At 39.3% G+C, this 27,488-nt stretch overlaps 1 protein-coding gene across 9 annotated transcripts in view; it reads right to left on the bottom strand.

The window, feature by feature from the left end:
* Positions 1-3,875: 3,875 nt before the first annotated feature.
* Positions 3,876-27,488, bottom strand: part of SENP6 (SUMO specific peptidase 6) — an 83,539-nt gene continuing 59,926 nt past the window's right edge. For all 9 annotated transcript variants that reach the window (XM_075202646.1, XM_075202647.1, XM_075202648.1 and 6 more), the window contains 4 exons: positions 26,842-26,930; positions 6,070-6,138; positions 5,815-5,965; positions 3,876-4,440 (listed from right to left, as the gene is read on the bottom strand). In XM_075202646.1, the coding sequence (XP_075058747.1) occupies positions 4,228-4,440; positions 5,815-5,965; positions 6,070-6,138; positions 26,842-26,930 (522 nt within the window). In that variant the 3' untranslated portion in view covers positions 3,876-4,227. The remainder of the gene's footprint in view (positions 4,441-5,814; positions 5,966-6,069; positions 6,139-26,841; positions 26,931-27,488) is intronic.

Below are 27,488 nucleotides of genomic sequence, written 5' to 3'. Positions count from 1 at the left end.
CCCCCCCCCCTTGCACCATCCTCCTGTCATCCTTATTGCTCCACCTTCCTCTATCAACCATCTCTGGTGCTCATTCCGCCCTACCTCAGGTGAAGAAATCCACTCCCTCATCCTTTCCTCTCCCCCTTCTAACTGCAACCTTGCTCCCATCCCCTCTCACCTCCTTCGCTCTATCTCCCTTACTGCCTGCTCCTACCTTGCACACCTCTTCAATCTGTGACTCTCCACTGGCATCGTCCCCTCTTCCTTCAAACATGCCCTCATCTCTCCCATCCTCAAAAAACCCAAATCTTGACCCCTCTTCTCTTGCCAACTACTGCCCTATCTCACTTCTCACCTTTGCCTCAAAACTACTCAAGGGTTGTCTGCAGCCACCTCACTAGACACCTCTCAGACAATTCGATCCTTGACACTCTCCAATCAGGCTTCCACCCCCTCCTCTCCACTGAAACTGCCTTGGCTAAAGTTACTAACGACATTCTCTCAGCCAAATTTAAGGGTCACTTCTTGCTCATCCTCCTGGACCTTTGCACAGCCTTCGACACGGTCAACCACCCCCTTCTGTTGCAAACCCTCCTCTCTCTCTCGGTCTCTGTCCTTGCTTGGTTCTTCTCTTACCTCGCCAACCGCTCCTTCTCTGTATCCATTTCTGGTTCACCCCCCTGCCGTTCTCCCTGTAGGAGTTCTTTAGGGCTCAGTTTTTGGCCCTCTACTCTTCTCGCTGTACACTACCAGACAATAAGTGAACTGTTCACCATGTTTGCAGACATCAAACCTGCTACTTAAATTCAAAAAATGGTATTTCTTAAATGAAAATTAACGTGTAAAAAGTACATCACTCCATGGTAATGTATACAGCTACATCCTAACCCAAAAATTACCTAATTATAAACCGGTCTTTTCTTAAACCTTTGCTGACATTTGTTTTTCTCTTCCTGTTTAAGTTCTCTTATTTGCAGATAGAAACTATCAGGCTGATACAGCTAAAGTGCTCCCATTAAAGCTGTATTATACAGCTGTTGCAAAGAGGACTCCACAATTTAATTCTGCAATGGACACCTATGGCCATCTGTTGAGATATGTCCTTTCTACAAAACTTCAACCTATAAGATTATGAAAATAAATCTATTCACAAAATCGCTTAAACAGTCACAGAATGAATACACATACGAAGCCGTTTTCCAGTGTGTAGGCAAAATGTATAGTAGTAAGGGTAATAGATTGTTTTTTCCTTATTCTTACAATGCGAATGGTTGCATGAAGCTTTCTATCTAGTCTATGTTGGCTCTTTTACATGTGCTAGAACCATAGTCTTCACAACACAAATTGAATCGCTTTGGGAAGAAGGTTTCTTTGCCTAGTGTGGATCACTAATAGAACAAGAAACAGCTTGTGAAACAATGAAGTTTGCTGATGTTCATAACTTTTTTACACAGCTTCCAATAACACCCTCATGGAATATAAGGATATTATTGAAAGGCTCTGCAGATCAGATAGTGCCTTGCTCCCCCTCTGAGCATTCCAGAGCCCTGCTCCCTCTCTCTCATGGACTGTCGAGCGCGATATCATAGGAAGGTAATCACGATGTGATGAAGCAGGGAAACACATAAATAAATATATATATATTTTTTTTGGGGAACAAATGACATTGCATTATTTTAATTACATCCTTGAAGGCCCTGGTATTTCTGTTTCTCTTCTGTGGAATATGTTTTATGGGTGGGGGTGGACACAATGCAGTGGGCACTATAAATCCCAGACTCTATATGATTTCCTTTTACAATTCCATTATAAGGTGCTTGTAATGAGTGTTTATATGGCCTATTGTAGATGCGAGATACTCCTCGACAGTACAGAACACATTTCTTAGAACACTTTGCTGTTAGATTGCCTATACATTATTGAAGAATTTGGTTTGTACATAAACATGTTTTTTTTTTTAAAGTATTCTTTTTATTTCAAAAATAATAAATATGTTATTTAGAGAAATAGCCTATTACATAACTAATAACAAAACAAACACTATATCAAACTTCTGCAGCTTGAAAGTCTATGCACTCCAACATTCTGTATACATTTACAAAAGTATGTTAGCTTGGCCAAAAAAAACATGGAGATGTGGACTAATGATCTCCCATATCAGGGACAATTTTCACTATTAAACCCTTGCTCGTCAGAAGCAGCTCCAGTATACATTTTAAACATAAAAAGGGGTGAATTTTTTTTTTTATCAGATTAATAAAGACCCTAAACCCTAAGGTTCATTTATCATTATTTCTGTCATGCTTCTTATTCGATAACAAATAGGTGCAACATACATGTACAGTAGCTAGGGCATTATGTTCTAAGCTGTTCTGCAACAGTAGAATAACTGAATATTGCTTTATCTAAAACCAAACCAATATCTAATTAAATGAGAAATGGACATGAACAGAACAGAACAGAACACACACAATTGTGGTTTGTAGCCCATTTTGAGCATTTCATCATGCGTAAAATCAAACAGTTTGAAATAAATGTAAACCGTATTAAACTAAAGAATACAAAACAGGAGACAATTGTTTCATTTTCAGCACTTCTAGCATTTCCTTCTTAGATGACAACAGGACTGCACAAGTCTTGGGCTTATAAGAGGACATCGCAGATGTAAGGCACAGAGAAATAATCAATAATGCATCACGGGCAGATAGAAATACAGATGAAAAGATAGGGCATTAATCACACTTGTTCCTGTATTAGTTGTGTTTCAGAAAACATTACAGGCACAGTACAACTATAACCACACCAATTATCTTAGTTACTGCACACAGCCTCAATCTCAGATCACCTTATGGTCCTCCTTAAGAAAATCTAAGAAACAAGTATTTACTCATAAAATATTATTTTCTTCTTAGCTTCTAGTAAGGGTTTGAGTGATCATACGCCAGAGATTTGTATAAATGGGGCTCTCAGTTTATTAAATGTCTAAGTCAGTTGTAAGTAGTTTTGATATTTCAGTCGATATCTCCAACAAGTTAGATTTGTCAAACTCTTCAGCACAAGGGATTTAAAAACCAAAACAAAATACACAAAAATAATATTTATATTAGGGAAAAAAGCATTAAAGGCTATGTTTAAAAAGGTTAGGACATTTCTCTAGCACAATCCCCTAATTTTTCAACCCTGTAAAGGGGGAAAACTAAGATCACTGTTGAAAACAAACTTTAGAACACAAGAGGGTCATACTTAATATGGATAACGAAAAAACAAACAAAACAATGTCAGGAAAATAATTTAAACTATGCTGCTGAATTGTTAAGAACATACTTAACATATCAATGTCATTAGCCCACTTTGGTCCTAGCTGTAAAAGTCTAGATGCTTACATGAATAATCTGCCTTCGTCTATACAATCTTATATTTTTGTTTGTAGTATTAACGCAGTGCAACGAGGCAACAAAAGTGTACCCGGTCACTTACACACAGTAGAGGCAAACATTTTGTGGGCTACATGAATATTCAAGAGGCATTACCGAGACCCATTTTGCTACTGCATGTATTGCAGCTTTGTTAATTACTGCTAAATGACAACATATCTGCACATCATTTAATTATCTTAAAGACTGGAACGAATGATTTCAGCATCATACAATGTAGCTTTTTCTTGTCTTGCTGAAAGGAAAAAAATCTGATAAAAACAGAAAATGGGAAATACAACAGCTGAGCACCTCCCCCCCCCCCCCAAAAAAAAAAACCAAAAGCACACAACTTAAGTTAATAGCTTAAAGAACAGATAAAATCAGTCCGTAAAATACTAGATGGATGGACTGAACAAAAAATGTACATATGTCAAACATGCTGAGGGAAGTTTATACTGAATAATACACATTAAAATGTGAGCCTATAAATATTTTTTTTTTTTATTTGAAGTGTACTTTGAATTTGTCTTTATTTACTGTTAAGAGAATTACATAAACACTTCTAAAGAACGGGAAGAAGAAAAATCTTTTTTTTATAAATACTGAAAAGAAATGGCCGCATCATCGTATGTACAAATCTTACTTCTCAACGCTTCATACACCTTTTCTGTTTGGGAACCAGTCCTTCAGGTGACCTACAGACTAGCACTGATATTCACAAATAGACGGACAGACTGATCCATTTAATGCTCAAGCTTAGAAGCATAGCGAATTTTAAAAGTCGTCCACTTTTCTTTAATGACGGCAGAGCATACCACAGATAAATTGTTCAGACAGTTTCAAAATCGCTGACAAAATGCTCTGTTCCCTCCTGTGGAGTGGGCTGCGTTGTACTAAGGTCCCTCTGCCCTTTCTTGTCTTTGCTTTGAAGTTCCTGCAGAGTTAGGATAAGATTCCGGATTTCCTCACGCTTGGTCTTCATTCTTTCTTGAGGAAACCAATCCATCAAATTCATGGGCAGATCAAAACTCTCAATGGGATTCTGGAATACAGTGAAAGAGATGACTTATGACAGGTGGTTGTCATGTAGGCCAAATCTGGATGATACAATTAAATTGCTAACATTGAAAAGCATTATATACAATGGCAATAAAGCACAGAACAGTTCTACAAAGTATTTGTTACATTCCGCCTTTCGATTTTCAAGTTTGAGAACCCCCAGTTCGTATGTTAACATACGAATGAGAAAGAACTCTGTCCTGGTAACTTCACATCCCAATATACTTCTGCTACTGGAAACATGTTCTAAACATGATTCTATGGACAGTCTAGAGTTGCAGCAGGCAAAGTGAATGTTTGCACTCCTGCAGCATACAATGATTAAAATAAAACAAATGGTAAACAAAGTTTGGAAAAGAACCAGGTCTACAACAGTAAACACGTATTCTGTATCTACAAAGAGCGTTTTTGTGTGTTTTTTTAAACATATTTTGGGGGGACATTTTTTTTTTTTAAAACTGGTTCAAAAAGGGTGCTGTAACCAATAGCAACCAGGCTAGCTTTCATTTTTAAAAGTTCTCTAAGAGAATGGCACACTGCTTTGCACAGTTAGTTCCCTGTGCACTAATTTTTATAAATGTAAGAAATTAGTCTACTCACACTTATATCTATTTAATTTTTGAAGAATGAATTTGTAGATTCAAATGGACTGTTAGCAGTTGAAGGACTAGAATAAAATATTACCCAAGCCTCATAATATGCATACATATAAACATAGTATTGGTTCATTGATATATTAAATATCAAGCCAATAAAAATGAAATAAGAAATTAAACACAATATATGCAAAGATCTGCTGGGAAGTCACACAGTTCATCACGTAAAAGCATGACAACTGGTAAATAATCACTTAAGTGCATGACATTACAAGTGTTTTTCGGTTTATAAAAATTGCCAGCATTAAAAAAAATGTTACTTCATCAAAACAAAAACTGCCCTCAGGGGTTTAAAAAATGAAAATTCATCAAGAATTTTCAAAACTACTAACAGATTCTTTTGTTTTTGATCTCGTCTATTTGCAACTCTTAAGAGTGACTGCATTAAATGTTATTGCTAATCTGTATGGGCAGCGCAATGGCACACCCAGAGTTTATGCAGCCATTTAGATTTTTTTTTTTTTTTTTACTTCCTTGCAGATACAGGACCTGCATCCAAGCAGTTCATCTAGCTTAACACACATTACAAGAGACACAAAAAATCTCCACTTACACAATTCACTACATTTTTAAGCTGCTTTTTATACATCTATATAAAAAAAACAACAACGAAAAACCCAACAACAACATAGCTACAATTATTACAATGCCAAAACAGGAAATGTTCAGTAACATTATTGCACCTGTAGCAATAAACTCACCTCAAAAAAGCTCTCCACATACTGCAGTATAAACACACCGCAGTCACTGAAGTTGTTCTGCTGAGGCACTCTGGGGTTGGAACCTTTCATAACGGTTTTCGAAAAACTTCTTTTACTTCCTTTCCTAACTTCCCATTCTACCTCCAGGTATCTAAATAACAAATTAAAATGAATGGTGTTCAACACTGTACAGGGAGGATTGAACTTAACAAAAGTATTAAGATGTGTTTGCTAAAACAAACATATGAGACTTACTCTCGTAAGGTTTTTACCACAGTGGAACGAGAAGGACCTCTCAGAGAATCCATAAGCAGAATACATGGTCTGCAAAGAAAGAAAACAAGTGTCAATTTTAAAGAGCCTAAAACAAAACCAAAACACACTTAACTCATGGTTAGTATACTTTTAGGTAATGCTGCATTTAATATCTTTGAATATAATAATTTATCAACTAGGCCACTACAATACACTTAACATGATTCTAACCCTCATAACACATTAGATGGGGGAATGTAAAATATAGGCACCATGGACACATACACACCTATATGTTGGAAACTACACAATAAATCTTCTGTTTAATCCCTTCAATTTTTTTTTTTTGCTCATGTTTGTAAATCACTTTACAATTGAAAGTTATTTCCATTGAAATTTGCATTTTCTCTGGTTGGAGCGCATATAACACCACATTCATGGCAAAGTTTATGTAGGTGCTACATGTCACATGAACGCCAGGACCCAAGGTTTCCCAGCAGAACACTGCCCAGATCATACAGCCTCTGCCGGCTTGCCTTCTTATAGTGCATCCTGGTGCTAACTCTTCCCCAGGTAAGCAACGCACACGCACTCGGCCGTCCACATAATTTAAAAGAAAACCTGATTCATCAGACCAGGCCACCTTTTTACACTGCTCCATGGTCCAGTTTTGGCGCCCACGTGCCTATTGTAGGCGCTATCGTCGGTAGATAGGGGTCAGCACCAGCTGGTCTGAGGCAACATAGCAATAGCGATGCACTGTGTGTTCTGACACCTTTCTATCATAGCCAGCATAAACTTTTTCAGCAATTTGTACTACAGTAGCTTTTCTGTTAGCTTGGACCAGACGAGCAAGCCTTCGCTCCCCACACGCATCAATGAGCCTTGAGTCCCATGACCCTGTTGTCAGTTCTCCTACCTTGGATCACAATTTGGTAGGTACTAACCACTAGATATACTGAAAACACCCTACAAGATCTGCTGTCTGTTAGGAAATGCTCTGACCCAGTCGTCTAGCAATCACAGTTTGGTCTTGTCAAAGTCGTTCCGATCCTTACACTTGCCCATTTTCCCTGCTTCCATCTCATAAAATTCAAGAACTGACTGTTTACTAGCTGCCTAATATATCCCTTGACAGGTGCCATTGTAACGTGAATAACATGGATTACCTCTTCAGTGATTTTAATGTTCTGGCTGATCGATGTATATTTAAAACATACTCCCTACTGATACACAAGGACCATCATTTGGTTTTCTGCAAGCTGTAGTGTGTCAACCGAAATTTAAGAGGCCTGAACTAAACTACAAAGTGTGAAAGTGAACCACACAGCAGGACATATATATGTCCTGTTCGTGCAGAGTTTACTCCAGCTAAAGAGAATACCTACATCACACTGGGCTTGGGCTTTTTCATACATTCTGGAATTTTTCTATGTGGCTCAATCCTGCTTGGGTTATATTTATACATAAATAACTAAAGCAGCCATACAAATAGCTGTGTGTCTGGGCAGACGTAAAAGTATGTGCTATCATGCTCTAACAATAGCTTAGGTGATCTACTGGGCATGTAAAGTTAACAAGCATAAAACAAACTTCTGCTGAAAAAAAATGATAATATAAAAACAAGATGCAATCTTTGTAAATGTTTACCAGTTCTAATAAAAAGAAGGTGAGAATAACAAAAAAATAGTAGAATGCTGAACAATGAACTCTAGGTTTTAATATAAACTAATTTTTAATGTAAATCCACACTGATACCTACCAGTGACATTAAGGCACAACTAAGAAATGTTACATGAGATTTAGAATATATACTGCAACAACTTAATAGAGGGCTCATAGCCATATCAAGTTTTAGAAAGCCAAAATGTTAATGCCGTAACAAGAGAGGAAAACTAGCAGACAAGTCACAGTACAAGTAGTTGCTCAACAATGATAATTGCCTCTTACTCATGTCACCAGAATATTTAAAACTAGTTAAGTTGTGAACCAATTAAAAATCACAAGACCCAGACCTAATATTATTTATAGCTTGTATGCCATCTGTTCTGTACAACACTTACCACAGGGGTCAGTTCCATTTACTTGCCACCAGAATGAGCTGTGTAATGCCTACTAGCCATTTCTGGATACATAACTATACTGGCTTCCTTGGTATAGCTGCATCATTTTACATGGTAAAATTGGAGCTATATTTATACATAAAAGCACAGAGGTCACCAACAAACAAGGCTATGTCTTTAGTGGTGAATCAGTACATACTGATAGAGCATACATAGTGTTTATGTGATATTACAATGTAAAACCATGTCCATAGTGCGTTATTCATGCCCGTTATTTGGACAAGCCTGGTAGACACACAACTTTATATGGGCTTTGAGCAAATTCATCAAAACCTACACCATTCTGAGGAAAATTGCTAAACAAGTTAATGAGGAGAGGAATGTCAGTGCGGGGAAGACTGGGATCATTTGTAAATGTAGTTTAGTATATTTAAGGCATGGTGCACCAAATTTGAGTAAATCAAGCCCCGAGCATTGCGGAACATGAGACACATACATTATATATTTCCTGTTGTCTGTGCAGTGCAGCCCTGTATAATATTACATGCTCTAATAGGATCACAGCCAAGGCCCCTGGCCCGAAGGAAATATAAATGGCAACATTCAGCAATTTTAGTCTGGTAGTAATGTTTACAATTTTACTGTTTCTACCTGATGTTCTACAGTCAACAAGACTTCCCACCTTCTAATTGTTAGCAACCACCAGCTGGCAACATCAGGCTTTTAAATAATATGACAGCTACCATTCTAGAGGGAATTGTGACCTCTCTAAGGAAAATGCAACAAAACACGTCAGAGACTTGTGGAAGATCAACACCGAAGAGTAAAAAAAAAAACCAAAAAAAAAAAACTGTCCTGGGATAAAACCAGTCGTCATGGCATTAGCATTGTTTGTGATCAGGTTACAAAACTAAATGCATTTAAACAAGACCCTGAATTCAAGTTTAACAAAACTGAATAGGCAGGACAAACCGGTCTCTTTCATGTGTTTGTGATCTTGTATCTCTTTTTGTGGGTGCCTCATCCTAATATATCTGTATATGCAAATGTTATTTAGTCATTAGCCAGTGTAAGGTGAGCTCACGCCATATGCATGACTATAGATTGTATGGCCATTACTCATTTAACACAATTATGGTATTGCAGTAATCCGTTTCCCCAGATGTTAGCATACAATGTCCATTCAGACCAATACGAGAAAATGAATGTTAAGTAAGCAGACACTGAAAAACGTAGGGAAATAAAGAGAGACCAGAAATTAATATACACAAATACAGATTATGGGGTTAGAGTATGTACTCAACAGCAGAGTGAACAGTGCAGAGCTCAGATGTGTTTAACACCGCAAACTCTGAGCTTTATAGGCATCAGGAAAACCTACTTTAAATGAAAAGGATTAGCACTGTTGCACAGTGGTTAGCATTGCTACTTTACAGTTCTATTCCAACCAAGGCACTATTTTGTGTGAAGTTTGGATGCTTTCCTCATAATTGTGTGGGTTTTCTCCCACAGTCCAAAAATAGGTTAAGTGGCTGCTGGAGATATTAACCCCAGTGTGCCTGGGAGAGAAACTAGAGACTGCAAGCTCCATTGGAGCAAAGACTGATGTAAAGTGCTGCATAACATGTTGGTAATGTTTACTAATAAAAGTGAAGAAATAATGCTTATCTATTGAGGGTAGGTAATGTAGACAGAACTTGTTCTTGAGCCATCTGTATTCCTAAAACTCCGTGTGCACTCTGTTTTAGCATGGTGAGCAGAGTAGAGCTCAGATGCACAGGTGAATGGTACTTATGTGACAACTGGGCAGTGTTTATATACAGATGTGCTTTACAGAGGATGGAGCATGACTTATTCTTCCATTACTTTTCTATGTCATGTCCCACTCTGCTTTCTCTTTAGTCCATGTGTAAACACGCTTTGTAATTCCTACATAATGGGTACTCAGAACAAACGGATTTCCAAATTAACACTTGCATTTCCCTACAATCACAATAATATACAACCGAGGCACATATTGAGCTAGTTGCTTAAGACAAGTTACAATTTTATTCTGGCAAAGAAGCAACTTTTCTTTTAATTGCATGGACAATGTAGGAAAGTTGCATAATTGTTGAAATTTAACAACTAAGATACATACTTCAATCTGATCACTTTTGAATAAAAATCTCTTCCAAGGACTATTGATTCTTCAATCTTCATTTGATAGTACTGTATTGATGGACATGTCAATTTTGAACATTTCAATCACAAATGATTGATTTGTGGCTAGCTTCCCTTACAAGGTGAAACTCCTAACATGGTATATTAGGCATCTTAACATTAACTCACGTTAATGTTAAAGGCCCTTAAATTAAATGCTGTTTAGTTACAAGTGTGGACATCATATGATATTTGATACACACCACTATATATAAAAAGTGGACAGGCAAAACTGCATCAATATAAAACAAAGGTACACCCATCAGTGTTCTCCCCAGCACCTATTCCACTGGACTGTTTTTACTTGCCACCTGGCTCTTGGAGTCCAACAGAGTCCTATTATAATAGAAAAACAAACTGGTTCTCTTATTGTGTGAGCACTACAAGCCGTGAGTGAGTGTGTGTTAGCCCACTGACCACCAGTCTGACCAGTCTTGGCAGGTGTTGGCAATAATGAAAAATAGAGAAAGTTATTGCCAAGTATTACAACTGACCCCACCTGGCTACTTCTTTGTGGCACCCAGCTAGCAAAATTTTCCAGGGAGAACACTGCCCATTGCAATCAAGTATTTGTAATCCGATTGTTAAAAAATGAAAACTGGGGATAAAAGAACGAAAAAAAAACCTTAAGTGGCTGCTCTGTCAGATCACAATTGTAGAATAAGTGTGTAGATTTTGATGATCGCATTATGGAGGCTGAACTGCATGATCACTTGAAGAACTAGTCTCCTTCCAGCTTTGATTGGATATTTACCTTAACAGCCAACTATGTAAAATATAACATATCTACCACCCTTGTGACCTGTGAAACGCAGATTAATGGCGGATACCACTATACTTCGTATAGTCTGCATATTTCTGGAGTCAGATTCTGAACAAGGGGTAAATGTACCTCTGTTACCAACAATACAATACAAGACGATCCTTTCAAATGAGGAGGATTGTAAATTTTAAATGAGAGCAGGACACCAATTTATTCCTAACGAAGGTGGAAAAAGATAGAAACACTAACAAATTTAGCACCCTGAAGGATACTCCCAGCATTAGACATAATGATGTCAGCCTTTCAAACTAACAGCAGCAGTGTATGTTTGACAATAACAGCTGAATTTAGATGCAAAGCGGTTAAATCTGGTTGGTGACATATATATATATATATATATATACATATATATATATATATATATATATATATATATATATATATATATATATATTGAGGTAATCCAGTAAGGATATCAGGCTGCTGCGAAGAACTTGATGGGAGACACAAGAACCAATTTTCAGCTCGCGCCTGCATTGTGACTGATGCGAACATGTGAGGGAGCATGCCTCCCGCTGCACGCCCAGCAGGGTCAATCAGGTGTGAGGGAGCATGCCTCCCGCTGCACGCCCAGCAGGGTCAAACAGGTGTGAGGGAGCATGCCTCCCGCTGCACGCCCCCAGCAGGGTCAATCAGGTGTGAGGGAGCATGCCTCCCGCTGCACGCCCAGCATGGTCAATCAGGTGTGAGGGAGCATGCCTCCCGCTGCACGCCCAGCAGGGTCAATCAGGTGTGAGGGAGCATGCCTCCCGCTGCACGCCCAGCAGGGTCAATCAGGTGTGAGGGAGCATACCTCCCGCTGCACGCCCCCAGCAGGGTCAATCAGGTGTGAGGGAGCATGCCTCCCGCTGCACGCCCAGCATGGTCAATCAGGTGTGAGGGAGCATGCCTCCCGCTGCACGCCCAGCAGGGTCAATCAGGTGTGAGGGAGCTGCCTCCCGCTGCACGCCCAGCATGGTCAATCAGGTGTGAGGGAGCATGCCTCCCGCTGCACGCCCAGCAGGGTCAATCAGGTGTGAGGGAGCATGCCTCCCGCTGCACGCCCAGCAGGGTCAATCAGGTGTGAGGGAGCATACCTCCCGCTGCACGCCCCCAGCAGGGTCAATCAGGTGTGAGGGAGCATGCCTCCCGCTGCACGCCCAGCATGGTCAATCAGGTGTGAGGGAGCATGCCTCCCGCTGCACGCCCAGCAGGGTCAATCAGGTGTGAGGGAGCTGCCTCCCGCTGCACGCCCAGCATGGTCAATCAGGTGTGAGGGAGCATGCCTCCCGCTGCACTCCCAGCATGGTCAATCAGGTGTGAGGGAGCATGCCTCCTGCTGCACGCCCAGCAGGGTCAATCAGGAGAGAGCTTGAGCATACCATGTGTGGATATGCAGCTGACTGCACTTAGGGAGTTACTTTCAGAGCCGACAGGAGACCAAAGAAACCAGCAGAGGAAAAGCAAGAAGAGAGGGACAGATAACAGGAAGGGTCAGTGAAATTAGAGTGGAAAAGACATACATAGAGAACCAATAGAGAGCCAGAGAGCAGATTAAGAGAAGCACAAAGAGGGGGAACTTTGAATAGGAAAGGGAGGACAAAGTTTCACTAAAAGAGGAGTGTGGCAACCTTGATAAAGGGAAAATAAGTGGCACACAAATCATCAAAGAGGAGCAGCCGCAGACAAGCTATAGTTAAGGAAGGGAAACATCAGATAGGCTAAGAGGAGCAGAAGAATGCAATAAAGACAGACAGGTGGTTGAGAGAGGAGCATTATCACAATGAGCTATTCCCTATTTTTGTTCTTTCTTTAACCAGAGATGTGTTCAAAATGCAATCATAGTTTACAATCTAAACTTGTTACTTTATTAGCAAAACTTCTAGTAATTTGCAGTCTTAAATATCTTCCCTAATATTTTATGAGCAACTATTTTTTGTAAAAGACGACATGATACTACATTTCTTAGCTTTGTAAACTTTTACTCTAGGTAAAGTCTCTGGGTTTATTGATGTAGCGAATGCATTTGATAGAATCATTTGGAATTTTATGACCCACATGCTCTGCGCCTATGCAGTACTTCAGGACAAGTAAAGACAAATGACGCTTTCATCCAGTATCTCAATCACAAATGGTACAAGGCAGGTTGTCCGCTCTTGCCTACCATTTTTGGGCTATGCATTCAGGTTATAGCCATTTCCTATCATCAGGATAATAATGGAATTTGTTAAGGAAATTTGCAATATTATTATTTCCATTAACGCTAGAGAGGAAATTGGCCACAAACCAAAGCTTTATAATCAACTCATTTGCCAGCATTGCAAGCAAATTTTAATTTCATATGGTAACCTGATGGTATTTGGTATGTAGGAGACCATATAACCAAAGGCCTTTCAAATTGAACAGCTATCTCTGCTCCAGTACCTTGCAAAAGACCATACCAGGACACCAACAAAAATACAGTAAAAAATAAAAATAAATTAAGGCAACATTCATGGATATAAAAAGCCTACACAATTGAAATTGCAGGCATTTGTGATATAAAGCCCAAAATCAATCAATCATGCCAGTCCTTTCTTCACCTTTCATGACCTCGCAACCAATAGAATTCAAGAGGAAAAACGCACACACACAGCACGATACATGTTTAGTGCTTTTGCTTTGTCCTTCACTCTTTCTGGCCTGAAGTGTTCAAATATACTACAGATTGTAATAGGAATACGACACAATCTTTCTGCATAGCTAGACTGGTGCAAAGCATTAGACTGTCTACAAGAATACTAGGCTACACCCCCTTTCAAATGCAGAAAAACATATCAATGGAAATATATTATTTTGCCAATTAAACCCATGTTTGTCACAGATGAGAAACTATAATTATGGAGAAACCCACCCTTGCAAAGAGATGCACATTTCATATATTCACATGATTTACCTTGTTGGTGTTCAAAGACTCTTATACATAGAAAATTATAACACATGGGGAAAACGAATACTGTTTGATGCAGTCTGATTTTATATTAACTGACCAATAGATAAACTTCCACTGAAATACAAGTTTCAAACATGTCCTTTGTGAGTTACTGTATCTACACTTATCTGTATGATGTCCTATTCCTTTTTGATTAAAATGAGGTTTCACCCATTTCCTCCTTCAGTTCTTCAATTCGCTGCATCTTATGTTTTACGTTGATTATTCATAGCTCTCTTATTGTTCACAGGTCCAGCAGCATGATGTCCCGGGTGGACACCAGGTAGGGAGACTCTGCCACTTCCAGGTGATAAGTCACCATGGTCTTGCTCATCCCGCAGCCAGGTGGAGCCCGTAGTTACTGCCTTGTCTATCTTCCCTGCACCACTTGGTCCCAAGCATCTAGCTCCAGGTCAGGAAGAGCTGCAGACACTACCTGTGCGGTCATGCCTCATGCTTTAACAATTCCGAATGAACCACCACCCAGATGATAAGGAGACTCCGGTCACCTCCACGTAGAGGTGTGCAACACCACCCACTCAGTTCCAATCCATTGCATATCTGAATGGCATTGTAAATTATCAGTGTCATGTACAACAATGTTCAATTTGATCCCTTTGGCTACCTACATACAATGATATTTGGTCTACTGTCACATACATAAGTCTATTTACATTAAAAAAAAGTTAAAGATTTAAATGTTTGAATATTTTAAACCCAAGCATGTTAAATATTTAAAGCAAAAAAGGAAGATTTGACAGAACAATGACATTCTCTACTACATGTTGTAACTCCATACAAGTATGTTTTTTTGTTAGTTAATGACAATTCATGCTACTTGGGTCACAACCTTAAAACAGGCTGAAAACAATTTTAAAAATATACAGAATATCAATGGATGGATCAAGCAACAGACTTATTACAGTGATGTAAATTAGAAATAAAAGACATTTTAGTCTATACCCAATATGCATTCAGCATGCACATATGTCTTTGTAGTGACCATTCATAGCTCAATGTATGCCTGGTTTCTGTATAAGTATTTATTTATATTGCTTGAGGAAATATGCCATGTGAACCAGCTGTATCTCCTACTATCTTTTACACATCTCCTGTCTCTTATACTGGCAAGAAGAATACAGCAAGTTTATTAAAAAGTAAAAAAAACCCCAAAAAGAACCAACTTTTTTTAATAGTAACTATAATGTAGATGTGTTTTGGACTTGGATTCACCTTACCAGCAGGTCCAATTGGTCACACCATAATTTAGGAGCAACAAGCACACATGAGATGCACTCATGTAAGCAATGTGTGCACATTACTTTGTCTTAATGAAATCATTCTTGACACTATCAGTTTCTTTTTCACATTGCCTTTACCATGTCCTCTGCTAAAAGGTAGCAAACATTTTTTCTCTACTTAAAAACATTTCATTGATACATTTTGTCACTCAACTTCTCATTTCCCCTTTCTGCAGGGCACCTGTCATCCAAACATAATACAGGAAGCCATTTTGTGAGCTGAACCAACAGCAATGAGAAAACAGCCTACTAAATCACTAAGAACCAGTATACATAAATCACTAGCTTCTAGCGAGTGGATAGACTATAGTCTAATGAATAATGGTTCAGCCCACAAAATGTCTGCTTCCACTCCGTTTAGTTGAAAAATGCTCTTTAAAAGAGAAGAGGACATGTCACCACCGTCCACAGGTTACTTTGTAAACTAGAGGCTATATAAAACCATGGGTAAACTTTGTTTCACTTGTACCATGTTGTTCTGGGAATGTGGGAATGTATTTCCTTAATTCACATTCCATAGCAGAAATAAAACTCAACTCTAGGTGCTGTGCAAAAAAAAGTATAACGGCTTACATTAGCTAAAATGTGGTCTAACTGTGCGTTCGATGGAAGTATGAGTAAACGGCTTTGGCACACTTTTCTACGCAAACAATTAAAAAGACACTAATAAGAGGATCTCCTCAGGAAGATCCTGGGATCTTGTCCTCAAATCAAGTGTCAGGGCTCTAACAAAAGAGAAAAGATTTACTGCACATTCCTCATAGCTTTTTAAGATGGCGCATGGCTACTCCACAATGCAGTATTGACCAGCAAAATGAGGTCTAGCTCAGCTTGAAACAAACTATCAGAGCTCAAAAAAGTAAAGGAGATTGCTTCCTACTAAATCCAACAATTAAATCAGCAAATGTTAAGCATTGGAAAGAGCTTGTCGAAACATGTGCAGACATTAATATATTGGTACATATCTGTTTAGAAGTGGCACAGAGGTCAGCATTGTTGCCTTAGTGCTGGCATCATGGGCCCAATCTGAATGACGTTTGTTCTACAGAGGATTTCCTCCGTGTGCTCCAGTTACACTCGAGTGAGTGAGGTAGTGTCAGAGAACACAGATTGTAAGCTCCACTGGAGTTGATGTGAATGATTAAATATTCTCTGTAAAAATTATGTGTAAATATGCAGGGGCAATATAAATAACGGTTAATACATAAGAGGATACAAGATTCCAACATAAAGTGCATTAACAAGTTGCTGAAATAGAGGAACCGAAAAGTCGCTTAGAAAATAGATGAGTGATCATTCAAAATGCAACACTAGGAGAAAAGTAATGCACCATAGAAAAATATAATTTTTGGGCTAATTCCAAAAAAGTGCAGTCAATCAAGCAGCTCATGGAAACACAGAACTAGCGACATATACGTTATATAGTGCCTTTCGATTGAAAGTTGAACACTATGGCAGGCCCCAGATCCTAACATCTTCTTAAGATGCGCCCGCTTTCTAGAAATTGTCTGAAAAAGTTTTCACATTTGTGTAAGTTTCACTAAATGGAGCCATGGAAAATCTAGCATCCCTCTATCAGAGATTATTGCTGGTTCTAATGAATTCCTACATTGACGGTAATCAAGAATTGATCATATATTCTTCAATCATTTTTTTTTTTACAGAAACTACTGGTATTGGCTGTATTTATCTGTTGTTCAGAAAAAGATTTGGAAGGATGTTTAAATGAAAATATCAAAAAAGTGTCTCATGTGAAAAAATGTTTTAACTTTATCTTAACTGTTTTAAATGAAAACATTTTTTTTTTTTAATATTTTTTTTTATTAGGTTTTACATAAGGAGATGCAAGATAACAGAAAACATAAAGGAATCAGGCGTATATAACGAACAAAACCACTTGAAGCTCAGTAACGTCGATTTTTCAGTTTCCAAGTGATACATACTAAATTAGGCACGGTTATTACTACCATGGGAGGCAGAAAAGAAGGACAATGAAATAGAGGAAATAAGGGGATAGGGAGAAATATAAACCTTGTTCGCCAAGGTTTATAGAGATGTGAGGATGTAAAATGAGAGAGGTACTGGCTCATATTGAGGGTACATCGGAATTAGAACACCAGAGGTGAGGGAGAGACAGGATACTCTGTCCAAGGGCTCCAAACACGGGTGAAAAAAGCAGGAATGTGGCGTAATATACTTGTAATGTGTTCCATGTGATAAACCTGTCATGTTAGTGATGTTAGAAACGAGGCGGTGTATAGAGTCCCAAAAAGGAGGCAATTTCGGACAATGCACATGTGGGACAGGGTACCCACTTGACCAAACTGGCGCCAACATAGCGGGGAAGTGCTTGGGTAGATCGTATGTAGTCTTTGGGGGACAAGATACCATCTAAAATATTTTTTCCCAAGCGTTTTAGCTCATTTTAAACACAGTGAATGAAAACTTTTATCTAGACATTTAGTTCAAGTGAAAACTGAAAAATAAAAACACAGAAAAGCACTGGCAAAATGGAGATTGAGGCTTACAGAGCAATCCAGCAACTGGAACTACACCAACACCACTAGCAAAGAGACATTGAAAGAGTTACCATTACACAGTGCTTTTTTTGTCATAGAACTCACAGAACAGAGTTCTGGCACCTTTTTCAATGGACTTGAATCGAATATATGTTAGAAAAGCCGCCTCGTTTCTAACATCATATATATATATAGTGCAAATAAGAACAGCAGTAAATTCCTTCACTTGTCCTCTTAATTATGGAATTTCAGCACAGCATATTATTTTGAACCAGAACGTTCAAATTATTAAAATTGGAAATGTTATGTGCAAGTCAGTCACCTATGTTTATGCTGCTGATTTATTGTTCACAGTCTCCAGCCGATTAACTTCTCTGCCAAACCTTTAGAATAAATGTAAGTTTTTGTGGCAAAAAAGTTATTCAAAATTTTGCAAAAATCAGACACATTGGGTACAACAGTACCTCCAGAAAACATTGACAAGTTTGCTTCACATCCCCTATTCAATCTTTCGAAATTAGAATACTAAGGTATGTTTCTAACTAAAAATGTAACCAAATCGTGTAAGTAATTTTAATCCTCTTCTTAGTAATTTGCAGTCCAATTCTATATTAATTATAACATAGCGAACAACTTAAATTAACACTTCATTTTGGAAAGGGTCTATTTATTCACTTTTAGGTTCATTGTGTTAAATAACACGAGAGCTATATTCAAATTCTATTATTTACGGAGGGATACAAAAATGTTAAAAATAAGAAACTTTAGAAACAAATAATTCCTTAAGGCTTTTACTGGAGTGCATTATGTGAAGAGCTCTATCGAATGGAAAAAAAATACATGTCCGAGACCAACAAATATGATCTTTATAAGATTTGGTCTCTGTGGATTATATACACTGCTCAGAAATACCATTTTTGATTTACACTATTACTATTATTTTATCATAATACTACTTTGACTATCCAAGCACTCTACTGGGCAAGTACACAAAATGTTTATTCTAACGCAATGAAAATTGTTGCGTGAATTAGTTTACCAACACTAAGTATTAATTTGTACACTGCCAGTCTATGAAATGTTATGCTTCCAATGTACAAGTCTAAATAATTTTTGAACTGTATGTTTTTGCCATACAGGACTGAATTACACTACATTACACCAAATCTAATTACTCTTCTATACCGTATCTATATCCCTTGTAGAATTCTTTTCTATGTATTAAACCTCTTCATGGAAAGTATTAAAACAGTGACACCTGCAGACTTTAAAAAGCATACACACTTACTATTGCATACCAAGATTCTAATTCAGTGAAAAACAAAGCCCTAGCACTTCATCAAGTTACAAAACAACTAAATTCTCCTGCTAAATTCTCCTGCCAGTTGTATTTTTATCTCTACATAGAACCACATAACAGAATATTGTCCTACTTAGCTTTAGGGCTGGGAAGTATGGTTTATTTCAATACTCTTTTGCAGAGTGGTTTAGCACGGTGTTTACCCATGAATAAACAGAATGTGCAGGAAAACCAGAAAGCACATATCCATAGACTATATAGATATGCAATCATCTGCAGGGCAAAGTATACTTTTACATGCGTTAGCCCCTCTCATTAAGCTATAATTTTGTAAGCCCTCCCTGCAGTACTTTACAATTATCACTGTATATTTTATAATTATGTTCTAATTTTCTTACCGATCTAACAAATATATAAAACAAGCAATCCCATTTAATCGTATTTTAATTTACAAACTCTAGGACAGCTATATTTTTCCCTGCGTAAGTTTTTCTATTTTGGTTTTTCCACCTTAAACCCACATATTGGAACAAATGCTTACAGAAAAGATGTTAGACCATGTCTTATTCAATTGTGATCCATCATCTTCAAGTAAAAAAATACATGTACCTGCTATTTATACCCTACTGCATAGGGGTATAGTTACTAAACTGTAGGTTTGAAAGAGAGGAGATGTTGCCTATAGCAACCAGATTCTAATTATCATTTATTTAGCACATTCTTCAAAATGACAGCTAGAATCTCTTTGGCTGCTATAAGAAACATCTCCACTTTGTCAAACCCGCAGTTTAGTAAATATACCCCATAGATTTTTTCTTTTAAAGTTATCTAATTTTTAAGCATGCATCTGCTAGAGCAGTGTTTCTCAAACCTGGTCCTCAGGACCCCTAAATGTGCATGTTTTTCATATCTCTTTGCTTTACAACCGGTTTATTCATTACGCATTGTAACAGATCCACAGGTGGTATAATTATTTCCCTTGTCATCTGGAACACATACTGTTAGGGGTCCTGAGGACTGGGTTTGAGAAACACTGCTAGACAATTTATGCAGCTGCTAATTTACAAATTGTTATCTCTTTCAAAATCTCTCTGGAGAATAGGCAAGTTTGGCTGCCAGACACAGATCCAGTTCATCTGCTACACAGACACAGGCTCAAAGCACTCAGCGTATGATGTGATATGATGGATGTCAGAGTTCACAGGGCATTCCAAAGCCGCTCTCCTCACATGTGCCATTTTTCATGAGATTTCTGGTCAACTTTATATTTCAATACATTTCTCTACAAAGAAATGGACATACAAATAAAATCCTCACAGCCTACAATGGAACAGTGCGCACAGTGACAAAATCACCACACTGTGGCAATAAATTTGTGAAATACTGCCATACTAAAACCCACTTTCCAACATAACATCTCTGATATGATCCTTCAAACATGCTCTCGTATCCCCCATTCTTAAGAAACCTAATCTCGACCCCACTTCTCTTTCGAACTATCGCCCCATATCTCGTCTCCCCTTTGCCTCCAAAATTCTCGAGAGGCTCGTCTGCAGCCGTCTCACCTCCTACCTTTCTGAACACTCCCTCCTTGATCCTCTCTAGTCTGGTTTCCGCCCCCTCCACTCCACTGAAACTGCCCTGGCTAAAGTCACCAATGACCTCCTCTATGCTAAAGCCAGGGGCCACTTCTCCCTTCTCATCCTCCTTGACCTCTCTGCAGCCTTCGACATCGTTGACCACCCCCTCCTCCTCCACACCCTTCAGTCTTTCAGCCTCTCCGGCCCAGTCCTGTCCTGGTTCACCTCTTACCTTACTCGCCAATCCTTCTCTGTCACCACCTCTGGGTCTCTCTCCCCCCCGTCCACCCTTCTAGTCGGGGTCCCTCAGGGCTCTCTGTTCTGGGACCCTTATTCTTCTCTCTATACACCTCCTCCCTGGGTAAACTCATCAGCTCTTTCGGCTTCAACTACCACCTTTACGCAGACGACACTCAACTATACCTCTCCTCTCCTGATCTCTCTCCCTCCCTCCTCTCTAGGGTGTCCGCCTGCCCCTCTGCCATCTCCTCCTGGATGTCCTCTCGATTCATCAAACTTAACCTTGCCAAAACTGAGCTCATAGTTTTTCCTCCCTCTCATACCTCATCCCCTTCTGACCTCTCCATCACTGTCGACAACACCTCTATCTCCCCTGTCCCCCAACTTCGCTGCCTTGGTGTCATCCTCGACTCCTCTCTCCCCTTTGGCCCCCACATCCTCTCTCTTGCTAAATCCTGCCGCTTCCAGCTGCGTAACATCGCTCACATTCGGCCCTTCCTCTCCCAAGACGCCACCAAATGCCTTATCCACTCTCTGATCATCTCCCGCCTGGACTACTGCAACTTCCTCCTCACTGGCCTCCCCCACTCTCATCTCACACCCCTTAGATCTTTATTAATGCTGCCGCTAGGCTTATTTTCCTTTCTCGCCGCTCCTCTTCTGTCTCCCCCTCTACCTAGCCCTTCACTGGCTCCCATTCCCCTTCTGAATCCTCTTTAAGCTCCTCACACTCACCTACAAGGCCCTCGCCAACTCCACTGCGCCCTACATCTCCACCCTCCTCTCTATTCATGCTCCATCCCGCCCTCTCCGTTCTGCCTCTGGCTGTCGCCTCTTTTCCCCTCTTATAACCTCCTCCCACGCGCGTATCCAAGACTTCGCCCGCGCTGCCCCCCCTTCACTGGAACAAGCTCCCTCCATCTATCAGAACCTCCCCTAATCTGTCCATTTTCAAACGGGCCCTAAAAACCCACCTTTTTCTTAAAGCCTTTCAGTCTCCCACTTAACTTCCTACCTTATCTTCTGCCTCCGTCCCCCTACTCTCCCTCTCTCCCCTGCGTCTCTCTGTCTGTCCAGCCCTCCCCTTAGATTGTATGCTCCTCTGAGCAGGGCCATCTCTCCTCCTGTTTCCACCACTTCTAACTCTGCTCTCCAGCTACTTAGCCCTCCTCCTCGAGGGTCCTCCACCCCCTGCCCCCTCTCGCTCCCTCCTCCCCCCTGGGGGTCTCCCTGTCTTCTGCGCCCTCCTTCTTGGGCCCTGTCGTTTGCGGATCCTCCCTCCCCCTTCCCCGCCCTCTCTAGCTGTGCATTGAGCTTACCGAGTTACTGTGCTTACTGTTTACTGTACTGTGCTGTCTCCCATTGTATTGTAATTCATTTGTCCCTGTACAGCGCTACGGACACCTTGTGGCGCCTTATAAATAATAAAAAATAATAATAATAATAATAATAATAATAATAATAATAATGATATGGGAGTATCATTACTTTACTATTACAAGAAAAGAATTAGATGTTTACAATCCCCTAGAAAACATGTTTTATATAGTATTCCTTAAACTTAAATGCGACACATAAGGGGGTATTTTTTATGCTGTCGCGAATCATGAGAATACAGCATATCAATTAAGAAACTAGTGATACCAAAGGCATGCAGCAAAACATCATGTCAATAAAAACACTGGAGCATAATGTTATTATGCTTCAGTGATATTACTACTTCCTAATGAACAGTTAAACTGGGAACAATTCAATTATGATGGAATGAAGCAGCAGCAGAGGGAAAGGAAAAAGAAAAAAGGACCCACACTAGTAAAATCATTTTTCCATCATTATACCTATAACCTTGTAGACTTCTCAAACAAATGTTCTCTCCCTTTAAATAACTTCCAAATCTGTGTCCCCCAACATCTAAGGATCATAAAAGTACCCGCAGAAAATCAATGCCAATAAATAACCATGGTGAAAAGGGGGATGGAATACGCGCTCCCTAAACATATGTAAATAGGCAGCCTATAGGATGTGTATAAAGGAGAGGTGGGCTTCATCCCTCCATATCATATAGTAAAAGAGATTTTTCCAAAGGCGCCAAGATGAATATATGGACACGGATAGGTTTCAAATGCAGTATATTTATACAACAAATTCAAATCAGTGCACTGATAACACAACAACCGATGGTGTCACAAATAAATACAATAAACATTTTGCTGTAAGCATGTTTGTAAAGTTCCTTTACATAAAGTCCATGGTGGAATGAGTCATTGCAAATAAGGTCCAGTGAATTGGTATACAATGGTATTCCACGAATGATGCCTGAAATTCTCAGGACGGGTGATATTCCAGTTAATGCAGTGTTGCCTCTGGCTAAATACAGGACAGAGTCGCCTCTGGTGTAAAGTCTCTCTGGTTGCAGAGCTTAATGCCAATAATTGAGGATCTTCCAATAGTGCAATAGAGGCTTCTGTACATGGATATCAAGTGTTCACTTAATGAGGGGGCAGAGGATCGCTTACCCTATTGTAGGATCTTATCCACGGTGCCGATCCTTAGGACTCTCCGGCTGGGTGATTCTGGAGACTGTTGTAGAGACGCGGCCGCGTCGTCTGTCCCGCGCTTGCGCACTCTGCGGTTGTGATGTTCTCTGTACTCACAGGTGAAGCGGGGTGATCGTAACGTGTAGCGTGCAGTAATGTTTGGGTCCTACGCGTTTCGCCGGTCTGGCTTTGTCAGGGACAATTGCACTTACATTACAGAAACTCCTTTTTGTAGCCGATAGAGTTCAATGACTGGTTGTTTCAGAGGTGGGCTGGTTTTGAGGAGACCAGTCTTCTGTCTTCTTTGCGGTTGATTGACATCCCAGATGTTTGTCATGTGAGCCAAACTGAAAATAGTTGCGAGCCAGTATATTCTAAATGGATATTAAATTACCCAGAGGATAATTTGTCCTTATTCCTTAAAGGTAAATCCCTTGGATATTTAGATAGTTAGGTTCTGTTATAAAGTTTTCTGGCAGAGAAACGTAGATATGCATCGTTCCTTATTTTCTTATACGCTACACTGCAAATCATGCAGATGTTGCATAAAGGGCATTGTCAATCTTGATCTGCTGTGTAGATCTGAAATTATAATGTTAAAAAGGGCTTTCTTCTTCCTCCTCTGGGTTAGTGATTATACACGACACTAAATGTAGTTACCATGCATTACAATCCAGATTTATAGTGGAGTGCACAAAAAATAGTCAGTTTTCATTTTCTTAAAAGTCAACATAGTTTTGTTAGTGTGATATCATTTTGTTTGGTACATAACAGGGATATACACTTTAGGTTTAGTATTTCTATGTTACAACATGGAAAATACATTGTGGAAAATACATTTATAGTGGAAAAAATGTTTTAATTGCTGACGTATTAAGCAGGTTAAATAGGTAGCAACAAGTTTACAGAAATTTGGACAGCTCAAAGTCGATGTTGAGACCGTATGGGATCAGTGTTTTGGCAGTATAGATCCATTTGGCCTCTTCTCTGGAGAGGCGCTTTATATAGTCACCACCTCTCCATGGCTGTTGTACCTTACAAATTCCCATAAAGTTTAAAAGTGAAGGGTCTCTGTTGTGGTATTTAAGGAATTGGTCTGAGACACTATGTGCCTCAAACCCCTTCTTTATGTTTCTAAGATGTTCTGAAATACGTGTGCGCAAATTCCTGGTGATTCTTCCGATGTGTTGTTTCCCACAGGGGCATTTTAGCAGGTAGATGACCTCCTTACTGTCACAGGTCAGCTTGTTTCTAATTCTGTGACTTTCCCCTGTGGTTTTGGATACAAATGTCTTTATGGGTTTCGTTTCCCTTTTTGAACTGGTCTTACAAGCATGGCATCTATTACAATAGAAAAAGCCATTCTCATTTTCTTCCAGCCATGTGCGGTTTTTAGTCTGAGTGTTTGGCTGTGTGCCGCTTTTAATCAGTCTGTGCTTAAGGTTATCTGCTCGTTTGTAAATAAACCTTGGTTGGCAGGAAGTATTTTTCTAAGTTCTTCATCACCTAATAGAATGCTCCAATGTTTTTTTACAATATTTTCTATTTTACGCGATTCCTCGCTATATCTTGTTATGAAGGGCAATTCTATGGTGGTTGATCAATCAACCGCAAAGAAGACAGAAGACTGGTCACCTCAAAACCAGCCAACCTCTGAAACAACCAATCATTGAACTCTATCGGCTACAAAAAGGAGTTTCTGTAATGTAAGTGCAATTGTCCCTGACAAAGCTAGACCGGCGAAATGCGTAGATACAGACATTACTGCATGCTACACGCTACTATCACCCCGCTTCACCTGCGAGTACAGAGAACATCCCAACCTCTGAGCTCACAACCGCAGAGTGCGCAAGCGCGGGACAGACGTCGTGGCCGCGTCTCTACAATAGTCTCCAGAATCACCCAGCCGGAGAGTCCTGTGGGGAGTTACTAAGGATCGGCACCGTGGATAAGATTCTACAATAGGGTAAGCGATCCTCTGCCCCCTCATTAAGTGAACACTTGATATCCATGTAAAGAAGCCTCTATTGCACTATTGGAAGATCCTCAATTATTGGCATTAAGCTCTGCAACCAGAGAGACTTTACACCAGAGGCGACTCTGTCCTGTATTTAGCCAGAGGCAACACTGCATTAACTGGAATATCACCCGTCCTGAGAATTTCAGGCATCATTCGTGGAATACCATTGTATAGCAATTCACTGGACCTTATTTGCAATGACTCATTCCACCATGGACTTTATGTAAAGGAACTTTACAAACATGCTTACAGCAAAATATGTTTATTGTATTTATTTGTGACACCATCGGTTGTTGTGTTATCAGTGCACTGATTTGAATTTGTTGTATACATATACTGCATTTGAAACCTATCAGTGTCCATATATTCATCTTGGCGCCTTTGGAAAAATCTCAATAAATAACCATGTCTGTAGCATTCCAAACAATGTTCTTTGGCCACAAAAGAGCAACATAAAAACATAAAAAGTACATTAAGGCAGTTAGTCTTCATGTTGAATGTATTATTTATGAGCAATGCCACAAGCAACAAACCTTTATTATCACACAATAACAAATTCAAGGTAAGGGACTAGCTAGATTTCCAGTGACACATAGGTACAATGTGTTTTTAATGTGCTGTATTGATAAACTAGAGTAAGTGCACACAGAGCCACAGGGGGCTTGAGATACATCTGTTTTACAGGGTAACGTGAAACATGTTGCTTTATTGATCTATGCCACCATCTCTGCTCCATAATACAAAATGGCAATATTTAATTTTCTGAATAAAAATAAATAAAATCTTATTCACAAGCCTAACTGAATTAGGCTACTTAAATTATTTTCTATTATGTCACAGATAAAATACAAACCAAACACCAACAGAGTGTTTAATAGGTTGACAAAATTTTCTTTCAATCAACACAATAATATTCTCAGGGTATGGTAGCGACAGATTACACATTCATACACGCTACTAAAATGAAAATGACATATCATTAAATGACACTACCACTATAAAGAATTGTGAAATTGATGAATATCTGACCATTTTCTATGCGGTCATCCTTATAGACCTTTATCTAATTCAGATGCTGTAGTGTATGCTATATACGGTCATTTTTTCCTTTTATGAAAAACATCTCATTATTGCAGTTATCACTTGCTCTATAGCTCTCCAAGCCAATGTTTTCTAAGAATTTCCACTTATTCTACATTCATTATAATTCTGGCTGGGCTGTGTGCAGGACACTTACTGCTTGCAGTGCGAGGATTTGAGATGCCACTTTCCTGCCTCAGAGGTGAAATTGTCATCAGCAAGGCCGCCATCATCGCTGCTTTCATCCTACAAAAAGTAATTCATAAATGCACTTAGTATAAATGCAGAATATTGGAGTAGAAAACCTCATTAGGTTGTCTAGGGTAAAAAAAAAAAGTCTTAAAAGACATTTACATAGGATGTTTATAGCCTACCCACCTACTGAAAACATATGTATGCCAAAAAACTGAAAAAATAATTCCCTTCGTACATGTGAGTAATCAGTTGACCTAGCTGCATAAATTTTTAAAACATATTAAACCTATTCAAAAAGGCGATCATCTCTTAGAGGCAGCCTCCACGATGCTTCTGCCGCCACGCTTAGAATGTCAGCGTACCAGGGTCTTCTTAGTCAGTCTGGAACTACCAGAATTATTTGAACACAGTCTCTTGGACTTCTTTAATAGCCGAGGAAACATAGGAATCAGAAAGGGCAGAGATACACTAATTGGTACTTCCATGGGGCCATTACAACATCCACTTGGTGCCTGGTTCTTGCACAGTACAGAGTTCATTTGCGATTCAGCCCAGAGGCCATCATGACAACCTCGGCCTAATCCCACCTCTCCATAACCTGGATGAAAA

Source organism: Mixophyes fleayi, chromosome 3 (genome assembly GCF_038048845.1).
Source record: "Mixophyes fleayi isolate aMixFle1 chromosome 3, aMixFle1.hap1, whole genome shotgun sequence".
NCBI lineage: Eukaryota > Metazoa > Chordata > Amphibia > Anura > Limnodynastidae > Mixophyes > Mixophyes fleayi.
The sequence above is the reverse complement of the archived record's forward strand: the minus strand, read 5'-3'. Positions and strand labels throughout refer to the sequence as shown.